At 41.6% G+C, this 20949-nt stretch overlaps 1 protein-coding gene across 2 annotated transcripts; it reads right to left on the bottom strand.

Annotated features, from left to right (window-relative positions):
• Positions 1-389: 389 nt before the first annotated feature.
• On the bottom strand, positions 390-19596 carry LOC106567903 (solute carrier organic anion transporter family member 2B1). Of its 2 annotated transcripts, none has more exons than XM_014137781.3 (15): positions 19391-19596; positions 16324-16450; positions 13685-13822; positions 11561-11723; positions 11195-11419; positions 10569-10667; positions 8325-8455; positions 6621-6717; positions 6188-6352; positions 5129-5318; positions 4859-5009; positions 3870-4039; positions 3018-3082; positions 875-995; positions 390-656 (listed from the first exon to the last, which is right to left on the bottom strand). In XM_014137781.3, the coding sequence occupies exons 2-15, from the start codon at positions 16408-16410 to the stop codon at positions 470-472; spliced, it is 1989 nt and encodes a 662-aa protein (XP_013993256.1). In that variant the 5' UTR covers positions 16411-16450; positions 19391-19596; the 3' UTR covers positions 390-469. The 2 variants fall into 2 exon arrangements, with proteins under 2 accessions (XP_013993256.1, XP_082816505.1); XM_082960379.1 differs by lacking the exon at positions 19391-19596 and adding an exon at positions 16573-16708.
• Between the last annotated feature and the right edge of the window lie 1353 nt (positions 19597-20949).

The raw sequence follows: 20949 nt of genomic DNA, 5'->3' as shown, positions 1-20949 counted from the left end.
CTTTAGTTTAATAAAACTATATATATTTTTTTTAAAGGGTAGCTTTTGTGTAGCTTAACTTCTTCCAGTGTGAAGTAATTGCTAGCTTGGTAACCTATATTTTCAGAGTAGCTTCCCCAACACTTTCGAAGCACTGCTCATTGGCCAACAGGGAAAAGGAAGAGAAAGTAACAAGTCCTCCCATGGACAAAATGGAGGACACACACAGTAAGGGATGGACTCTCAATGAGAGAGAATTCTAAGGAGCAGCTCTCATTTCTGTAGTCTTCATCATGACCCTCTGGGGGATAGAAATAGACTTTCTATTCAGCTCGCAATTCAGTTCTTTCTTTCTTTCTTTCTTTCTTTCCTTTCTTTCTTTCTTTCTTTCTTTCTTCTCTCTTTCTTTCTTTCTTTCTTTCTTTCTTTCTTTCTTTCTTTCTTTCTTTCTTTCTTTCTTTCTTTCTTCTCCTTCTCTATTAGGCCTCTCTCATGCTGCCATACTCTGTAATTCTTTGGAGGCAGTGTTCTTGTCTGGACTCTGCTCTCTGTCAATCATAGTGTATCCCTGTCCTGCCTGCTGGCCTTGTTTTCCTGCCCTATGTTTCAGGACCAGGAGGGAGAGCAGGAAGCAGACAAACGCTCCAGTGACAAAGAATGCCTGCAGACCCAGGAACCTGCACACAGAAGAGAGGTGGGAATATCAGACATACTGTATACTCTATAACAGGCCTGGGTCTAATAAATACAGTATTGGAAATACTTTTAAATACTTGAACTGTGTTTGATTTAGTTTGCCTGGTAAAATGGTCTGTAACTGCTCTATGCTAAATCAAGCACATCTCAAATACTTTCTAGTATGGCTGACATGGCTGACATATCTGTTGGCACTTGCCTCTGTCTGAAGAGGTCCATGTTGTAGTAGTGACAGGATGTGTTCCTCCCACACTTCTTCCCCCAGATGATACAGGTGGTGTCTATGGCAGTGCCATACAGGACTGGGGCTGGCAGGAACGCTGGAGACACACATACACAGAATTATAAACACACATCCATGCACGCACGCACACAGACATGCATGCACACACTGTGTAAACAGACATTTGGATGAGTGCCTGTGAGGTTATTATTCTTGAGTGGCAGTGTTTATGTTAATTATCCCTGTAGAGTCTTACTTCCATAGTGTACATGGTCCTGCTTAAAGGTAGAGTCAGCTAAATGACATTGCATGAGCAGCAACGCAGATATTGTGATGAGTGAGATGCAAGACAGTATCTGTGCATGCTCACAAGTTCGCTTCACACTTTTACAACGTGGTAGCCACGGGACCAAAACAGCAGAGAAGTTTGGCATCGCGCTCCAATGCTCTTAGTTGTTGTGGAAATTGACCCACTATGCTGTTTGCTTTGTGCATCTACGCCATATTGCTGACTCTACTGTACCTTTAATGTCACCTAACAGGACGAACAGAGTCAAATTCAGGGTTAAATATTTAAAAGGCAGTTTCCCAGATGTTTGCTGTTAAAATTATGGATGTCTACTCGAGCAGAAAAGTCGATCACTGTAGGTCATTTATCTACATTTCTTGGAATCAAGGGGAAAGAGGTGAGTGTGGCTGTCTGTGGAATGCTGATATACAGTGTCTTCAGATAGTATTCACACCCTTTGACTTTTCCACATTTTATTGTGTTAAAGGTGGGATTAAAATGGATTTAATTGTAATATATCTACACAAAATACTCTGTGATGTCAAAGTAGAAGAAAAATATGAACATATGTAAAAAAAATAATTAAAAAAAGTATGAAAATAAACACTAAAATGTCTTGATTACATAAGTATTCATACCCCTGAGTCAATATGTACATGTCAGAATCACATTTTGCAGTGATTACAGCTGTGACTCTTTCTGGGTAAATGTAAGAGCTTTGCACACTTGGATTGTACAATATTTTCTCATTATAAATGTCTTAATTCTTCAAGCTCTGTCAAGTTGGTTGTTGATTATTGCTAGACAGCCATTTTCAAGTCTTGCCATAGATTTTAAAGCCAAAACTGTAACTAGGCCACTCATTCAATGTTGTGTTGGTAAGCAACTCCAGTGCAGTATTTACTGTATTTGGCCTTGTGTTTTAGGTTGTTGTCCTGCTGAAAGGTGAATTTGTCTCCCAGTGCCTGTTGGAAAGCAGGCTGAACCAGTGATGTGTTGTGTTGGATTTGCCCAAAACATAACGCTTTGCATTCAGGACATGAAGTTCATTTTTGGCAGTTTTACTTTAGTGCCTTATTGCAAACAGGATTCATGTTTTGGAATATTTTTCATAATGTACAGGCTTACTTCTTTTCACTCTGTCATTTAAGTTAGTATTGTGAAGTAACTACAATGTTGTTGATCCATCCTCAGTTGTTTCCTGTCACAGCCATTAAACTCTTAACTGTTTTAAAGTAAACATTGGCCTCATGGCGAAATCCCTGAACGGTTTCTTTCCTCTCCGGCAACTATATCTTTGTTGTGACTTGGTGTATTGATACACCATCCATAGTGTAACATCACCATGCTCAAAGGGATATTCATTGTGTCAGCTTTTTAAAAACATTTTTACCGATACCAATAGGTGCCCTTCTTTGTGGGCATTGGAAAACCTCCCTGGTCTTTGTGGTTGAATCGGTGTTTGAAATTCACTTCTCAACTGAGGAACCTTACAGATAATTGTATGTGTGGAGTACAGAGATTAGGTAGTCATTCAAAAATAATTTTAAACACGATTAATGCACACAGTGTGAGCCCATGCAATTTATTTTGTGACTACTTGTTAAGCATTATGTGACTTGTTACTCCTGAACTTATTTAGGCTTGCCATAACAAATTGATTGAATACTTATTGATTCAAAACATTTTCAGCTTTTCATTTTTTATTGATGTGTAACAATTTCTAAAAACATAATTCCACTTTGACATTATGGGGTATTGTGTGTAGGCCAGTGACACAAAATCTAAATTGAATCAATTTGAAATTCAGGCTGTAACACTGTAACTCACCCAGCACTCTGAAGAGCATGTACTGAACCCCCACAGCAAAAGACTTATCCTCTGGTCTCACTGTCCTGTAGAGGAGAGTGGGAGAGAGAAGGAAAAATTGATGGAGAGGGTAGAGGGGACGGAGAGTGAAAGGATGGGTGAGGGGTAACAGAATCAGTGCTGGTGTGAAGAAGCTACTGACCAGCTGGATGGAACAGCGTTTAAATCGGAGTGTATCACAACAGCTGAACGGATGCAGTAAACCATCTCTCTCTCACACACACACACACACACACACACACACACACACACACACACACACACACACACACACACACACACACACACACACACACACACACACACACACACACACACACACCAACGTGCTTTACTTTATCTTGAAATCATTGTTGCATGCACCTTAGAGACTGCAGCCCTATGTACATATAATCATTGAACACTGGTCACTTTAATAATGTTTACATAGTGTTTTACCGACTTTATATGTATATACTGTATTTTAGTCATTGCTCAACCTATATAACTACTGCTGTACACACCATTTCTACTCATATACTGTCCCTTCTGTCTATACACACCATTATATATATTTATCTTCCTGCTCTGACATTGCTCGTTCTGATATTTCTTCATTTCTTTTCACTTTTGGATTATGTGCGTATTGTTTTCTAGGCACGGGAGCTTGAAACAAACATTTCGCTGCACCTGCAATAACATCTGCAAATCTGTGTACGTGACTTTGATTTACAGATGCTCTCTCTCTCTCCCTCTCTCTCTTTCATTGGTGTGTGTGTTCAGTATGTTAATATCATGTTAGGCCTGTGTGTGAAAGGTGTGTGAATGTTCTACCTCAGTATCATCATGTAGGATGGGGTCTGTGAGAATGATGCAATGAAGCAGGTGAGAGCAGAGAGAACCATGAAGGGCAGGAGGAGGTGTTTACAGTCGCTACCGCATGTCCCTGGCAACGCATAACCATAGGATCCGCTGACCCCTATGCAGCCACAGTCGGTGTATTTCTGTCAGAGAGACAGAGAGAGTCACATGACGTTAACCACAGGCCAAGCAGACCCACACCATTGCATCTGGTAGTAACTGTTGGCATTAGTAGGTATGAATGAGAATCTCACAAAGACATTGAAAAGACATTGTCAAGAAACAGTCTCTCTGGCTTCAAGCAAAACTAATATTCTTCTCCCAGGCTTTGTGTGGTGGTGGTGGTGGTGGTGGTGTGTGTGTGCCTGCATGTGTGTAAGTGTGTGTGTGTGTGTGTTGGTTCAAGAATGCTGAGTCTGGCTTTAAACTCAGTTTTCCATGCAGTAGGCATCGGGCTGTGACAGTAAAGCAGAAGTGAGGCCCCTTTAGAGTCTGTCTGACATGTCTACTACCTTGAAACCCATCATCTAGGGTTTCTTCAGTCATTCTGCATCTTATATGATTTCATTTTCTCTCTGCTTTCTTTTTTAAGCTCATGTGCAAATATAATATATGGAAGATTCATTGAATGGGAATGGTTGGCCAGGAGAAGTTAGGATTTGTTGAATGGGAATGGTTGGCCAGGAGAAGTTAGGATTCGTTGAATGGGAATGGTTGGCCAGGAGAAGTTAGGATTCATTGAATGGGAATGGTTGGCCAGGAGAAGTTAGGATTCGTTGAATGGGAATGGTTGGCCAGGAGAAGTTAGGATTCATTGAATGGGAATGGTTGGCCAGGAGAAGTTAGGATTCATTGAATGGGAATGGTTGTCCAGGAGAAGTTAGGAGTCGTTGAATGGGAATGGTTGGCCAGGAGAAGTTAGGATTTGGCCCATTTATGGATAGGCAGGTGTAGTGGTTTACCAGGATTTTGCTGGTGTTATCGTCCAGCACTTTGGTCAAGCAGCCTGCATGACAGGGCGATCTGAACTCCACCCCGTCTGAGCCACACACTGGGTTAAAGGCCTCAGTTGGACAGGAGCACCTAGAGCTACACTCCAAAGACCTGTTCTGTCTGAGAACAGAAGAAGATGTAAGAGAAATGGTGCCTGGTACAATATGGCAGCTTATGGCTTAAGTGTTGTTTTAAGGAGGGTGGCGAGGTGAGGGTAACCTTTTGAGACGGCAACCTACTTGGTGGGGTAGACGCCAGTGACCCTCTGTGTAGAGCAGCCGAGGAGGAGGAGAGGCAGAGCGGTGAGTATACACATCAAGATGGCTGACGTGCACATGAGGGCGGAGCCTCTAGTAGAGATACTCAGCCTCCTCATCAGAGCCCCGCCCAGCACGATGCCCAGCACCGCCAGAGGGATGTTCACCCCACCTACAGGCACACAAAGATCAAAGAGTAAGGGTCACTCAGAATAAAGCAGTAGGCACGTTCCAGATAATGTTAATTGCAGTCTCAAAAGATAGCTATGTAAATATGGTTCCGGAGACATAAAACACTGAGATGTGCGCATCCCGACTTTGAGAAAGGCAACCTGGAACACAACCAGTGTTTCCCCTTACTTAGGCAGGGTGGTTCCCCCCGGACTAGCTCTGTTAACCCCCTCCTAAAAATGGTTAGCCTTATTTGGTTGTCATGGAAAATGTTGATATATTGGCAGCTTCAGGTGCTAACACTGGAGATTCTGCACCCCGCCAAAGAACTGGCTACAACACTAGGGTAAAGGGCAAGTAAACCCCATCCAGATTTGACCCTGTTCATCAAAGAGAACACACTGTATTCCAAGGCTATAAACATGGGTGGCAGGGGTTTGATTGGCTGTGCTCTGCACATACAATGGAGTCTTTATCGTCTGGACAGCATCTGTGAATGATTACCTCCAGTTGATCATTAATCTGACAGATTTTTATGGGGATTTTTTTACTATGCTAATTAGATTTCCACGGGGCACGGACATCGACCTTAGGGGGTTAAAAGTGTTTATGTGGTAGTTTTCTATGCGCTCTGTGCTTTCCATAGACCATTGGAGAGTTGAAGCATAATTATTCTAGCTAGTACTGTGTATATGTCAAACACAGGTGTCAAATACTTGAGGTGTGCAGATTTGACTGAAGCAATCACTCTCCATGGAGTGGAATTTTCATTTGGTCCATTGGTTCTATTTCTATTCAATTTTTTTAGACAAACCCTAACCTTAACCTAAACCAGGATGTTCCACAGAGATAATGAATGGTGTCTCTCACCGATCATCATATTGGAGAAGGAGGCGGTCTGGGTGAACTGGCGCTCTATGAACTTGGCCATGAAGGTGGCAAGGCCCGCTATCATAGCTGCCAGGTGGACCTGTGCCAGCACCACCAACAGGTAGATGGGGTTCTGCAGGGTCCGCAGGGCAATACGGGGGAAACCTGGGAGAGAGAAGGGGAGGGGAAAGAGAGGGAGACGAGGGGGAGAAGGAAGAGGCGAGCGAAGTCGATGACCTAACTGCTTCAGACCATATTTACCAAGGGATGAGAAGCAATAGAGGAAGAGAGAGACCACCACAACTACTTTTCATATACTATCAGTATCATGACATCAGTGACCGTCACCCTCAACGCCATGTAGTCACCCACAGACACAATGAAGGGAAATGGAAAGGAAACAGACGGATGTGGTCTTATAAAAGAGTCTAACTTTTGAGGAACTGTGTGAGGGTGAGTTCCTGGATGGGGTCTGGCAGCGGTTTCTTTTCCTCCTCGCCTCTGGGTTCTTTGGCATCGCCTGCAGCTTCCTAACCAGGGGAGAGGAAGAACCACAATGATGCTCTTTACTCGTGTTAAAGCAGATTTGAGTGTGAATACGGTACAGTAAACATGTAATCCTGCCTGTATTGCATTAACTCTCTCTAATAGACTTTGAAGAGACCTGGGTCACACGATGTGGCAAAGAGATAGTTTGTCTGATTGCAAAATTATCAAATGTAAAGTGTATTTTTTATTTTTTATTTCACCTTTATTTAACGAGGTAGGCTAGTTGAGAAAAAGTTTTAATTTACAACTGCGACCTGGCCAAGATAAAGCAAGCAGTGCAACACAAACAACACAGAGTTACACATGGAATAAACAAACATACAGTCAATAATACAATAGAAAAAGTCTATACACCAGTGTGTGCAAATGAGGTAGGATAATGGAGGTAAGGCAATAAATAGGCCATAGTGGAGAAATAATTACAATTTAGCAATTAAACACTGGAGTGATAGATGTGCAGAAGATGAGTGTGCAAGTAGAGATACTGGGGTGCAAAGGAGCAAAATAATAATAATAATAAAAGTATGGGGAAGCGGTAGTTGGATGGGCTATTTACAGATGGGCTACGTACAGGTGCAGTGATCTGTGAGCTGCTCTGACAGCTGATGCTTAAAGCTAGTGGGGGAGATATGAGTCTCCAGCTTCAGTGATTTTTGCTGTTTGTTCCAGTCATTGGCAGCAGAGAACTGGAAGGAAAGGCGGCTGAAGGAGGAATTGGCTTTGGGGGTGACCAGTGAAATATACTTGCTGGAGCGTGTGCTACAGGTGGGTGCTGCTATGGTGACCAGTGAGCTGAGATAAGGCAGGGCTTTACCTAGCAAAGACTTATAGATGACCTGGAGCCAGTGGGTTTGGCGATGAATATGAAGCGAGGGCCAGCAAACGAGAGCATACAGGTCGCAGTGGTGGGTAGTATATGGGGCTTTGGTGACAAAACAGATGGCACTCTGATAGACTGCATCCAATTTGCTGAGTAGAGTGTTGGAGGCTATTTTGTAAATGACATCCCCGAAGTCAAGGATCGGTAGGATAGTCAGTTTTACGAGGGTATGTTTGGCAGCATGAGTGAAGGATGCTTTGTTTTACGAAATAGGAAGCCGATTCTAGATTTAATTGTGCATTGGAGACACCTAGGTATTTGTAGTTGTCCACATATTCTAAGTATGGTGCAATGCAGTGCACTCAAGTTACACGCCAAGCTTTAGAGCTTTTAAAGCTCCAGCATTCAAGAGACAGAGAGAGAGAGAGACTGTGTGTCTGTGTTTGTGTTTGTGTGTGTGTGTGCACGCCCAGTTATGCTCTGGCATGTTAATGTGATATACAGCCTCTTTCACTATTGAGCAAGACCTGGCACGAATATTCTTCTTTGTGCTGGATGACTGATTAGAGAAACATGAACCAAAATCTGATAAAACAACATTTCAGAATGATGGATATGAGCCAAGACCTTATTCAACAAGGTCAAAACACACCACTCTCACTTGCTCTGAACCACATATTTTCTATGAGAGAAGATTGTGCAACTTTCGTTAGAGTCAATAAATCATAAATATATGTCATGACTGTGACTCAGCTGGTATACAATCACCTCTTTTGGCATCTGTTGGGGGAAGAAGAGGTAGGGCAGGGAGGTGAGAAAGAGGAAGGAGGCTGCCACGACAAAGCCCAACCACCAGGCTCCCACCCAGCGAGGGTCCCCTCTCTCCAGACCTATCTCATCTGCAGACAGGAGAGAGACATGTTACTGTACTAGTGGTAAAGTACAATATCAATAATAAAATAAAAATATTCGATGATACTATTAAATTAAATAATAAATTGAATCAAATGCACTGTATGTATAGAAATGTACCCTGAGCACAGTTCCTGGTTTCAACATGTTATAACATTTTGAGCAATTTTTGACAGTGTTAACAGAAAGTTTTTTTTCCCCTTGGTATCATGCAACAGAACATTGAATCTCCGTCAAACTGATAGCCGTTTACAGGAAGAAATCACAGTCTTTCACTTTCAGTCATTGAAAATGAATGTGGAGCTTCTCCCAGTGAAAGAGAGTGATTTTTTCCTGTAAACTGCTATCAGTTAAGTGTTCTGTTGAATGAGGTCTCACTGGCTATAGGAACCCAAATTCCAGTTAAGAACCTATTTTACTCCAGAAAGGGAGTAAAGTGGATTTCTCTCATAGAAATTAATCTCATATCATGCACTGTTGTACAGAAGTAAATAAGTTAAGTTATTCATTATATGCAGTGCCTTCGGAAAGTATTCAGATCCCTTGATTTTTTCCACATTTTGTTGCATTACAGCCTTATTCTAAAAAGGATTAAATAGTTTTTTTTCTTCAATCTACATACAATAGCCCATAATGACAAAGGAAAAACAAATGTATTTAAAAAAAAACAAGTCTTCTTGGGTATGATGCTACAAGCTTGGCACACCTGTATTTGGGGAGTTTCTTCCATTCTTCTGGGGAGCGTCGCTGCAGAGCTATTTTCACGTCTCTCCAGAGATGTTCAATTGTTCAAGTCTGGCCTCTGGCTGGGCCACTCAAGGACATTCAGAGACTTGTCCCAAAGCCACTCCTGCGTTGTCTTGGCTGTGTGCTTAGGGTTGTTGTCCTGTTGGAAGGTGAACCTTCCTACCAGTCAGAGGTTTTGAGTGCTCTGGACCAGGTTTTCATCAAGGATCTCTCTGTACTTTTCTGTGTTCGATCCTCGATCCTGACTAGTCTCCCAGTCCCTGTCGCTGAAAAATATCCCCACAGCATGATGCTACCACCATGCTTCACCATAGGGATGGTGTCAGGTTTCCTCCAGACGTGACGCTTGGCATTCAGGCCAAAGAGTTCAATCTTGGTTTCATCAGACCAAATAATCTTGTTTCTCATGGTCTGTGAGTCTTTAGGTGCCTTTTGGCAAACTCCAAGCGGGCTGTCATGTGCCTTTTACTGAGGAGTGGCTTCAGTCTGGCCACTCTACCATAAAGGCCTTCTGGGAGGTCCCAACTCCACAGAGGAACTCTAGAGCTCTGTCAGCGTGACCATCAGGTTCTTGGTCATCTCCCTGACCAAGGCCCTTCTCCCCTGATTGCTCAGTTTGGCCGGGCGGCCAGCTCTAAGAAGAGTCTTGCTGGTTCCAAACTTATTCCATTTAAGAATGATGGAGGCCACTGTGTTCTTGGGCATCTTCAATGCTTCATAGATTTTTTGGTACCCTTCCCCAGATCTATGTCTCAACACAATCCTGTCTCTGAGCTCTACGGACAATTCCTTCAACCTCATGTCAACTGTGGGACCTTATATAGACAGGTGTGTGCCAGGTGTGTGCCTTCCAAATCATGTCCAATCAATTTAATTTACCACAGGTGAACTCCAATCAAGTTGTAGAAACATCTCAAGGATGATCAATGGAAACAGGATGCACATGAGCTCAATTTTGAGTCTCATTGCAAAGGGTCTGAATACTTATGTAAATAAGGTATTTCTGTTTTTTATTTTTAATACATTTGCAAAAATGTCTAAAAAACGGTTTTCACTTTATCATTATGGGCTACTGTGTGTAGATTGATGAGGATTTTTTTACATCCATTTTAGAATGAGGCTGTAACGTAACAAATGTGGAAAAAGTCAAGGGGTCTGCATACTTTCCGAAGGCACCGTATATAACTTCCATATTAGTTCTATGTGTGTGTGTGTGTGTGTGTGTGTGTGTGTGTGTGTGTGTGTGTGTGTGTGTGTGTGTGTGTGTGTGTGTGTGTGTGTGTGTGTGTGCGTGCGTGCGTGCGTGCGTGCGTGCGTGCGTGCGTGCGTGAGTGAGCGAGTGCGTGTGCTAACCTTTGGACATCTTGTCGATGTCGACATAAAAACTCAGCATGAAGGAGCCCATCATGAAACCAAATGCAGGACCGATAGACGTGACAGCCAGGAGAATACCTACAGGGGGGAACCACAGTCAGACATAACACTCCTGTTGTGGGGCAATACAGTTAAACAGAAAATAAAGTTTAAACAGAAAATAAAGTGTGATTGCTCATGATTTGCTTCTCCCCAGATCATACTTAAGTTGATGAAAAGAAAATGAAAGTCTGCTCATTGTTTTTAGACTAAACACGACACAGCCTTGAGAGCTGCAAACAATGAGTGGATACAATACATTCACTTTTGTTTCATTGCTATTTTTTTCACCTTCTACACCAGGGTTATGTGTGAAATGTCTCATCTCACACTCCCTCTAATGTCCCTGCAAGTATTCCCAGTAATGGAGGTTATAGAGTGCAGGCAAAAGTTGCAGGAACGTTACAGAAGTATGGTGGAACGCTCCCTCTTAAAAAACAACAATAATCTATTGATTTGTAGTTTTAAAAAAAACGCCATTTTGGCCCAAAAGACCTGCATCAGAATGTGTATTCCCAGTATTCCAATAATTTTCTGTGTTTCCCAATCATTCCCAGTGATCGTACCGAGGTAGAAGGGAGAGTTTCTCTTGCTGGCATAGTCATCAATGTAGGAGATTCCGAAGGGTTGGATGGGAACGCCGCCGATTCCCAGGAGTAGCTGTCCTAGGAGCAGGAGCGGGAATACGCCCTGCTGAGCATGACTCTCCTGCTGTGTGCAGCTGTGATTGGACAAGGGTGTTTGGAAGGAGCTCTCTAATTGGCAGAGGCCAGAGTTGTCATCCTTGGATTCTATGGAACAAAGGTAGAGGTAGGAAGGAGTTAGAAGTTAGGTGATAACTATTTTTGTTTTGAGATTCAAACAAATGTGTGTTCGTGTGTGCGTGTATTTGAATGTGTGTACGTGTCTGCATTTGTGTGTGTGTGACTTACGGCTGATGTGGACTGTGTACTCGTAGGGGCCACTGATGAAATGAGGCAGGGCCATCATCAAAGCAGCCAGACTGGCCACCAGTGCCCCTCCACCGATGAACCGCGGTCGGTGAACACGGCTACCAAAGAAACTGACAAACACTATCAGGACCGTGTTCCCCACCTACACACACGCACACACACACACACACACACAGTCTTGTACAGCTAACCTTGTGGGGACACAAAATTCAGTCCCATTCAAAATCCTATTTTCCATAACCCTAAACCGTACTCTTAACCTAACCTTAATCTTAACCCTAACCTTAACCGAAAAAACCTAACTTTTTTAAAAATGTTATTATTTCACCTTTATTTAACCAGGTAGGCCAGTTGTGAACAAGTTCAGATTTACAACTGCAACCTGGCCAAGATAAAGCAAAGCAATGTGACAAACAACAACACAGATTTACACATGGAATAAACAAACATACAGTCAATAACACAATAGAAAATTCCATATACAGTGTGTGCAAATGAGGTAAGATAAGGCAGGTAAGGCAATAAATAGGCCATAGAGGCGAAATAATTTCAATTTAGCAATTAAACACTGGAGGGATGTGCAGAAGATGAATGTGCAAGCAGAGATACTGGGCTGCAAAGGAGCAAACAATAAAAATAACAGTATGGGGATGAGGTAGTTGGATGGGCTATTTACAGATGGGCTATGTACAGGTGCAGTGATCTATGAGCTGCTCTGACAGCTGGTGCTTAAAGTTAGAGAGGGAGATATGAGTCTCCACCTTCAGTGATTTTTGCAATTTGTTCCAGTCATTGGCAGTAGAGAACTGGAAGGAACGGCAGCCAAATGAGGAATTGGCTTTGGGGGTGAGCAGTTGAATATACCTGCTGGAGCGTGTGCTACGGTTGGGTGCTGCTATGGTGACCAGTGAGCTGAGATAAGGCGGGGCTTTACCTAGCAAAGACTTATAGATGACCTGGAGCCAGTGGGTTTGGCGACAAATATGAGAGCATACTGGTCGCAGTGGTGGGCAGTATATGGGGCTTTGGTGACAAAATGGATGGCACTGGGATAGACTGCATCCAATTTGCTGAGTAGAGTGCTGGAGTCTATTTGTAAATGACATCGCCGAAGTCAAGGATTGGTAGGATAGTCAGTTTTACGAGGGCATGTTTGGCAGCATGAGTGAAGGATGCTTTGTTGCGAAATAGGAAGCCGATTCTAGATTTAATTTTGGATTGGAGATGCTTAATGTGTCTGGAAGGAGAGTTTACAGTCTAACCAGACACCTAGGTATTTGTAGTTGTCCACATATTCTAAGTCAGAACCGTCCAGAGTAGTGATGCTGGACGTGTGGGCAGTAATCGGTTGAAAAGCATGCATTTAGTTTTACTTGCATTTAAGAGCAGTTGGAGGCCATGGAAGGAGAGTTGTATGGCATTGAAGCTCGTCTGGAGGTTAGTTAACATGGTGTCCAAAGAAGGGCCAGAAGTATACAGAATGGTGTTGTCTGCGTAGAGGTGGATCAGAGAATCACCAGCAGCAAGAGCGACATCATTGATGTATACAGAGAAAAGAGTCTGCCCGAGAATTGAACCCTGTGGCACCCCCATAGAGACTGCCAGAGGTCCAGACAACAGGCCCTCCGATTTGATGCACTGAACTCTGTCTGAGAAGTAGTTGGTGAACCAGGTGAGGCAGTCATTTGAGAAACCAAGGCTGTTGAGTCTGCCGATAAGAATATGGTGATTGACAGAGTTGAAAGCCTTGGCCAGGGCGATGAATACAGCTGCACAGTATTGTCTCTTATCATGGCCAGCTCGGAAGTGAAAATAACCTTAACCCTAAACCCCTAGAAAAAGCAATTGACCTCGTGGGGACTAACAAAATGTCCCCAGTTGGTCCAAAAATGTTTTATTTACTATTCTTGGGGCGACTTCTGGTCCCCACAAGAATAGTTAAACACGTCCACACACACACACACATACCTTATCACACTCACGTGCACCCTCTCACATGTGAAAATTTAAAGTACATCTTCTGAAAATAATAATCTTAACCCAATGAATTTGGAACAAATCTGAACCAGCTCAGTAGAGTGGTGGGTTGCATGGCAGGCTCACCTCATTGAATGAGGCCAGGATGCCAGACTTCTGGCTGGAGAAGCCGTAGCGTCTCTCTATAGTGGAGATGGAGCTCTTCAGATACCCAGACACCAACAGTTGGGCCAGCTGGAGCATACCATGGCATAGCACGAAGAACTAGTGGGGAGAGAGGCTGACAGACTATAGATACGTGTAGTATAAATCATTCATAATTAATATAACAGATCTGATCAATGGTCTATAGAAAGCTCAAAAGTCTGATTCAAATATTCAGGAGAACTTTATGTGGAACCACGTCATGTTTCACGTATGACACCTTTATGTAAAGAGATTATGTAATGTAACAAAACATAATGCTACTGTAGTTACCTGGAGGGCTAAAGAGGGTCTGGTTTTCTCTCTTTAGAATGGCCACTCTGTAGGCCTATGAGTAACTTAATGAGGATTTTCACTCCCAGAACATAATGTGTTACATGTAATACAAACTGCCTAACCCTAATCTTTTTAAAGTAATTCTTTATTTGCCAAGTTTCTTATCTTAATTCTCCTGAAGATACAGTTTTACAAGTGAATTCACAAGGAAGTAGACTCATGTAGTTAAAAGACACATACAGAACCAAGTTTATGTGTTTCTAACTCATGGGAACACTACAAGGATGTGCTGAAAACAACAGGAAACACAACCCCTCCTGGGGCTGGAGAGGAACATCACAGTAGGCTACAGGACACACATCAAAGTTTTCACTACATTAAGAAATAAACTACATTTCAGATTGCAAAACAAGGAAGATTTGCTCCCTTTCCTCTCTGACGATGGACCTTAGATTTTTGGGCTCCAGTCCACAACATGAGGATATCCTGTCAATTAATGTAGGTTAAACTCCTTAATGTTAGCACGCTAGCTGTCTCTGTGACCCTAACATCACAGAATCCAAGTCTAAATCTTCTGGACTCCTGAACAGCAGTCTCTAGACATAGATTTGCCCTTTGACCTCACTTCCCGGTATTTGTCTCAGTTCTGCGACAACACAACACAACACACAAAGCAGACCAATACATCAATTGGGCTTTTTCGACATTGCAGATGATCTACAAATCAGCTTGAATCATAAATAACTACTAATTATTATTTGTAGATCAGTCAATTTACTCACAACACATCACAGATTTGATGCTCTCGAACACTGACACTCACTGAGAGTTGGGAGTAATGATGTGAGAGGTGAGAGACAGGAGTAACCAGTTGTGGAAAAAATACTAAATTGTCATACTTGAGCAAAAGTAAAGATACCTTAATAGAAAATGACTCAAGTAAAAGTGAAAGTCACCCAGTAAAATATTACTTGAGGAAAAGTCTAAAAGTATCTGGTTTAAAATGTACTTAAGTACAGGGGTAGAAAAGGTACTCAGTTGTCATACCTGAGTAAAAGTAAAAAGTAAACGCTATGCATCAAATTCCTTATATTCAGCAAACCAGACGCCACAATTTTCTTGTTTTTTTAATTTACAGACAGACAGGGGCACACTCCCACACATCAATAATTTACAAATTAAATATCTGTGTTTAGTGAGTCCGCCAGATCAGAGGCAGTAAGGATTACAATGTGTTATTTTGATTCATGCATCAATGGGACCATATTGCTGTCCTGCCTGAGCAATCGAAATATAATGAGTACTTTTGGGTGTCAGGGAAAATGTATGGAGTAAAAAGTACATTATCTTCTTTAGGAATGAGTAAAAGTAAAAGTAGTCAAAAATATGAATAGCAAAGTACAAATACTCCAAAAAATGACTTAAGTATTACTTCGAAGTATTTTTACTTAACCTTTCTAAAGGAAAGTGTGGGTCCCACGCCGGACGGTTGAGCTAACATAGGCTAATGCGATTAGCATGAGGTTATAAGTAACAAGAACATTTCACAGGACATGGACATATCTGATATTCGTAGAAAGCCTAAATTATTGTTAATCTAACTGCACTGTCCAATTTACAGTAGCTATAACAGTGAAAGAATACAATGCTATTGTTTGAGGAGAGTGCATAGTTATGAACTTGAAAATGTATTAATAAACCAATTAGGTACATTTGGGCAGTCTTGGTACAACATTTGAACATAAATGCAATGGTTCATTGGATCAGTCTGAAACTTTGCACATACACTGCTGCCATCTAGTGGCCGAAATCTAAATTGAGCCTGGGCTGGAATAATACGTATGTTTTTTTCTTTGTATTATCTTTTACCAGATCGAATGTGTTATACATTAATTTCACATTTCCACAAACTGCAAAATTTTTCCTTTCAAATGGTTTCAAGAATATCCATATCCTTGCTTTAGGTCCTGAGCTAAAGGCAGTTAGATTTGGGTATGTCATTTTAGGCGAAAATTGAAAAAAAGGGTCGGATCCTTAAGAGGTACTTTACACCACTGGGAGTAAAATGTAATAAGCGAGAACCAATAATTTTGGAAATTGTACACACAACAGCAACAGCCGGACGGTAAAATGCTATTATGCTAATCAGCAGTATTGCGTGGCGTTCTAAAAAGTATGCCACTCTCATAGATTTCTATTCCTTTGCTACTACTGGTATGTAATTGACATTTGGCGCTAGTTGCAAGTGGAAATGTTATATGTAGTTTTGAGGTGACGCAGCCTACCTTGATGCTGTTGAAGGGGCTCCTGCATCTGGCGGGAGGCTTCGACCTCAATTGTTCAGAGTTCATCTGGAGGTCGCTGGCCATCATACCTGTCTGACTCAGTGATCCAACCCAGGAAGTAGAAAATCTATAAATGTCACAAGATTTCCAGTCAAGTTCTTTTCCTTGTACTCTGTTTACTTTGTATCTTCAATCTTTATATTCACTTTGTCTCTATATAATTTGGACTCCAATAACACTTATACTTACTTCTATCTCTGCTGGTGTTCTGTATCTACTGCCATTGTTAAAATCAGGTAGAGGAGATGTGCTATTCATTTAAATCATATTGAGATGCAGTGCTCTGAGTTTATATTCAGTTTGAAGAGAAACGATCTTCATTCACATCATAATGTTGAGAGAGAGAGAAAGAGAGAGATTAAGAGAGAAAGAGACAGAGAATGGGGACAGACAGATCGACAAATTGAGACCAACAGAGACAGATGTAGGGAGGAAAATTTAGGGGGATATGCCTGGGTTCAAGTTGTCCACCATTTCTTATTACAAAGTGAATGTGAAAGTCAGTGAGCATTGCTCCATTACATCCCATAAAGAATCCCAAGTTGTGGTGACATGCTGGAGAGATCATGACTTTAAGATTAACTTTACCTCTGCGTTTTACAACAGTTTAGTGAATTACTGTGCACATTATGCACCAGATCTCACTAAACAATGCACTAATAGCAGATATAAATCTGATCTGAAGACCACACAGAAGAGAGGTTGCATGGCACTGGCCACTAGAACACACCTTAGAGAAGCATTTCCACATGCAGTATATACTTACTGTGTGTTCTTACTGTAAAGCAGTAAGATGCTGCAATAGACAGTGTCTTCAGAAAGTATTCACACCCCTTGACTTTTTCCACATTTTGTTGTGTTACAGCCTGAATTTAAAATGTATAAAAAACATTTTTGTCACTGGCCTACACACAATCCCTATGATGACAAAGGTGCTTCGACAAAGTATTGACTTTGAAGTGTGAATACGTATGTAAATTAGATATTTCTCCATTTCATTTTCAATACATTTGCAAAAAAACAAAAAAAAACATGTTTTCACTTTGTCATTATGGGGTATGTGTAGATGGGTGAGAGAAAAAAAATCAATTTTGAATTGAGGCTGTAACATAACAGAATGTGGAGTCAAATGGTATGAATACTTTCTGAAGGCATTAGTTTTTGTGTGGTGTTTTTCCACGTTTTTCCCCCCAAGCATGTTTGTGTAACATGGGAGTTGGTGTGGCTGCAGTCAACAGAGATAAGATGGGCAGGAGACAACCACCAATCAGTTGTGGAATGTCAACAAAAACAAACACTGTACCAAATACATTTAAACTCAGTTTTTCACAATTCCTGACATTTAATCCTAGTACAAATTCCCTGTCTTAGGTCAGTTAGGATCACCACTTTATTTTAAGAATGTGAAATGTCAGAATAATAGCAGAGAGAATTATTTCTTTCAGCTTTTATTTCTTTCATCACATTCCCAGTGGGTCAGAAGTTTACATACACTCAATTAGTATTTGGTAGCATTGCCTTTAAATTGTTTAACTTGGGTCAAACGTTTCGGGTAGCCTTCCACAAGCTTCCCACAATAAGTTGGGTGTATTTTGGCCCATTCCTCCTGACTGAGCTGGTGTAACTTACTCACACACGCTTTTTCAGTTCTGCCCACAAATGTTCTATAGGATTGAGGTCAGGGCTTTGGGATAGCCACTCCAATACCTTGACTTTGTTGTCCTTAAGCCATTTTGCCACAACTGGAAGTGTGCTTGGGGTCATTGTCCATTTGGAAGACCCATTTTCCACCAAGCTTTAACTTCTTGACTGATGTCTTGAGATGTTGCTTCATTATATCCACATAATGCCATCTATTTTGTGAAGTGCACCAGTCCCTCCTGCAGCAAAGCACCCCCACAACATGATGCTGCCACCCCCGTGCTTCACGGTTGGGATGGTGTTCTTCGGCTTGCAAGCCTCCCCCATTTCCCTCCAAACATAACGATAGTCATTATGGCCAAACAGTTCTATTTTTGTTTCATCAGACCAAAGGACGTTTCTCCAAAAAGTACAGTCTTTGTCCCCATGTGCAGTTGCAAACCATAGTCTGGCTTTTTTAATTGCGGTTTTGGAGCAGTGGCTTCTTCCTTGCTGAGCGGTCTTTCAGGTTATGTCGATATAGGACTCATTTTTCTGTGGATATAGATACTTTTGTACCCGTTTCCTCCAGCAACTTCACAAGGTCCTTTGCTGTTGTTCTGGGATTGAATTGCACTTTTCGCACCAAAGTACGTTTATCTCTAGGAGACAGAACGCGTCTCCTTCCTGAGCGGTATGACGGCTGAGTGATCCCATGGTGTATATACTTGCGTACTATTGTTTGTACAGATGAACGTGGTACTTTCAGGCATTTGGAAATTGCTCCCAAGGATGAACCAGACTTGTGGAGGTCTACAATTTTTTTTCTGCGGTCTTGGCTGATTTCTTTTGATTTTTCCATGATGTCAAGCAAAGAGGCACTGAGTTTGAAGGTAGCCCTTGAAATACATCCACAGGTACACCTCCAATTGACTCAATTGATATCAATTAGCCTATCAGAAGCTTCTAAAGTCATGACATAATTTTCTGGAATTTTCCAAGCTGTTAAAAGGCACAGTCAAGTTAGTGTATGTAAGCTTCTGGAATTGTGATACAGTGAATTATAAGTTAAATAATCTCTCTGTAAACAATTGCTGGAAAAAATGACTTGTCATGCACAAAGTAGATGTCCTAACCTACATGCCAAAACTATAGTTTGTTAACAAGACATTTGTGGAGTGGTTGAAAAACAAGTTCTAATGACTCCAACCTAAGTGTACGTAAACTTCCGACTTCAACTCTATGCTGCACACAGCAACCTGTTCTCTCACACATAATCTCTACACACTGCACAGTACATTAGATTACAGTGTCTGAATTACAGCTAGTAGAGTTAGTGGATCACAGTTAAAAGCAGTATTACAGAACAGTACAGTTGGTCACTTACTCTGTAGATGAAGCTGAGGTTTAGTGGTGTGTTCTGTATCCACTCCTCAGATATCGACTCACACAGAAAGTGAGCTTAGTTGGAACCCCAGGAGGTAGCTTTCACTCGATGAAGTAAGGCGTGCTCAACTTTGAGGAATTCCTTGAATGTAACTGAACAGTGACTGAACAGATAGGGGGAGGAGAGTGGGGCTGGGGTTGTGGGTGTGGGTGGGAATGAGGAAAAGGGAGGTAAGTTAACATTATAAGAGAATACAGGATAAGATAAAGGAGATAAACTCTACTATCATGTGGGTAGAATGTCTGAACAACATACTGTACTGGTTGTTAGACAGCTATGCACGTTGTTTATATGGCTTACAGTAAAGACTGAGCGCAATAGATCTGAATGGGATGGTTAATTTGGTGTGATATACAGTTGAAGTCGGAAGTTTACAAACACTTAGGTTGGAGTCATGAAAACTCATTTTTCAACCTCTCCACAAATGTCTTGTTAACAAACTATAGTTATGGCAAGTCGGTTAGGACATCTACTTTGTGCGTGACACAAGTCATTTTTCCAACAATTGTTTACAGACAGATTATTTCATTTATAATTCACTGTATCACAATTCCAGTGGGTCAGATGTTTACATACACTAACTTGACTGTGCCTTTAAGCAGCTTGGAAATTTCCAGAAAATGATGTCATGGCTTTAGAATCTGCTGATAGGCTAATTGACATAATTTGAGTCTATTGGAGGTGTACCTGTGATTGTATTTCAAGACCTACCTTCACACCCAGTGCCTCTTTGCTTGACATCATGGAAAATCAAAAGAAATCAGCCAAGACCTCAGAATGAAATTGTAGACCTCCACAAGTCTGGTTCATCCTTGGGAGCAATTTCCAAACGCCTGAAGGTACCATGTTCATCTGTGCAAACAATAGTACGCAAGTATAAACACCATGGGACCACGCAGCCATCATACCGCTCAGGAAGGAGACGCGTTCTGTCTCCTAGAGATGAACGTACTTTGGTGCGAAAAGTGCAAGTCAAGGTGTTGGAGTGGCTATCACAAAGCCCTGACCTCAATCCTATAGAACATTTGTGGGCAGAACTGAAAATGCGTGTGTGAGTAAGGAGGCCTACAAACCTGACTCAGTTACACCAGCTCTGTCAGGAGGAATGGGCCAAAATGCACCCAACTTATTGTGGGAAGCTTATGGAAGGCTATCTGAAACGTTTGACCCAAGTTAAACAATTTAAAAGCAATGCTACGAAATTCCAATTGAGTGAATGTAAACGTCTGACCCACTGGGAATGTGATGAAAGAAATAAAATCTGAAATAAATAATTCTCTCTACTTTCTTCTGACATTTCACTTTCTTAAAATAAAGTGGTGATCCTAACTGACCTAAGACAGGGAATTTTTACTAGGATCAAATGTCAGGAGTTGTAAAAAACTGAGTTTAAATGTATTTGACTGAGGTGTATGTAAACTTCCGACTTCAACTGTATGTTACCTTGATTAGCGTTAATAATCCTTTTAATTATACTGAACAAAAATAAAGCAGCATGC

The sequence above is a fragment of the Salmo salar genome, chromosome 13, assembly GCF_965601325.2.
Source record: "Salmo salar chromosome 13, fSalSal1, whole genome shotgun sequence".
In the NCBI taxonomy this organism is placed as follows: domain Eukaryota; kingdom Metazoa; phylum Chordata; class Actinopteri; order Salmoniformes; family Salmonidae; genus Salmo; species Salmo salar.
The sequence above is the reverse complement of the archived record's forward strand: the minus strand, read 5'-3'. Positions and strand labels throughout refer to the sequence as shown.

Excerpts from the sequence above, each read along its gene's own strand:
- LOC106567903 (XM_014137781.3), bottom strand. The coding sequence starts at position 16,410 with ATGATGGCCAGCGACCTCCAGATGAACTCTGAACAATTGAGGTCGAAG. Across the intron at positions 6,718-8,324 it reads CCCAACAGATGCCAAAAGAG|GAAGCTGCAGGCGATGCCAA; the intron begins GTGATTGTATAC and ends TCCCCTGGTTAG. Across the intron at positions 5,010-5,128 it reads ACTGGCGTCTACCCCACCAA|ACAGAACAGGTCTTTGGAGT; the intron begins GTAGGTTGCCGT and ends TTCTGTTCTCAG.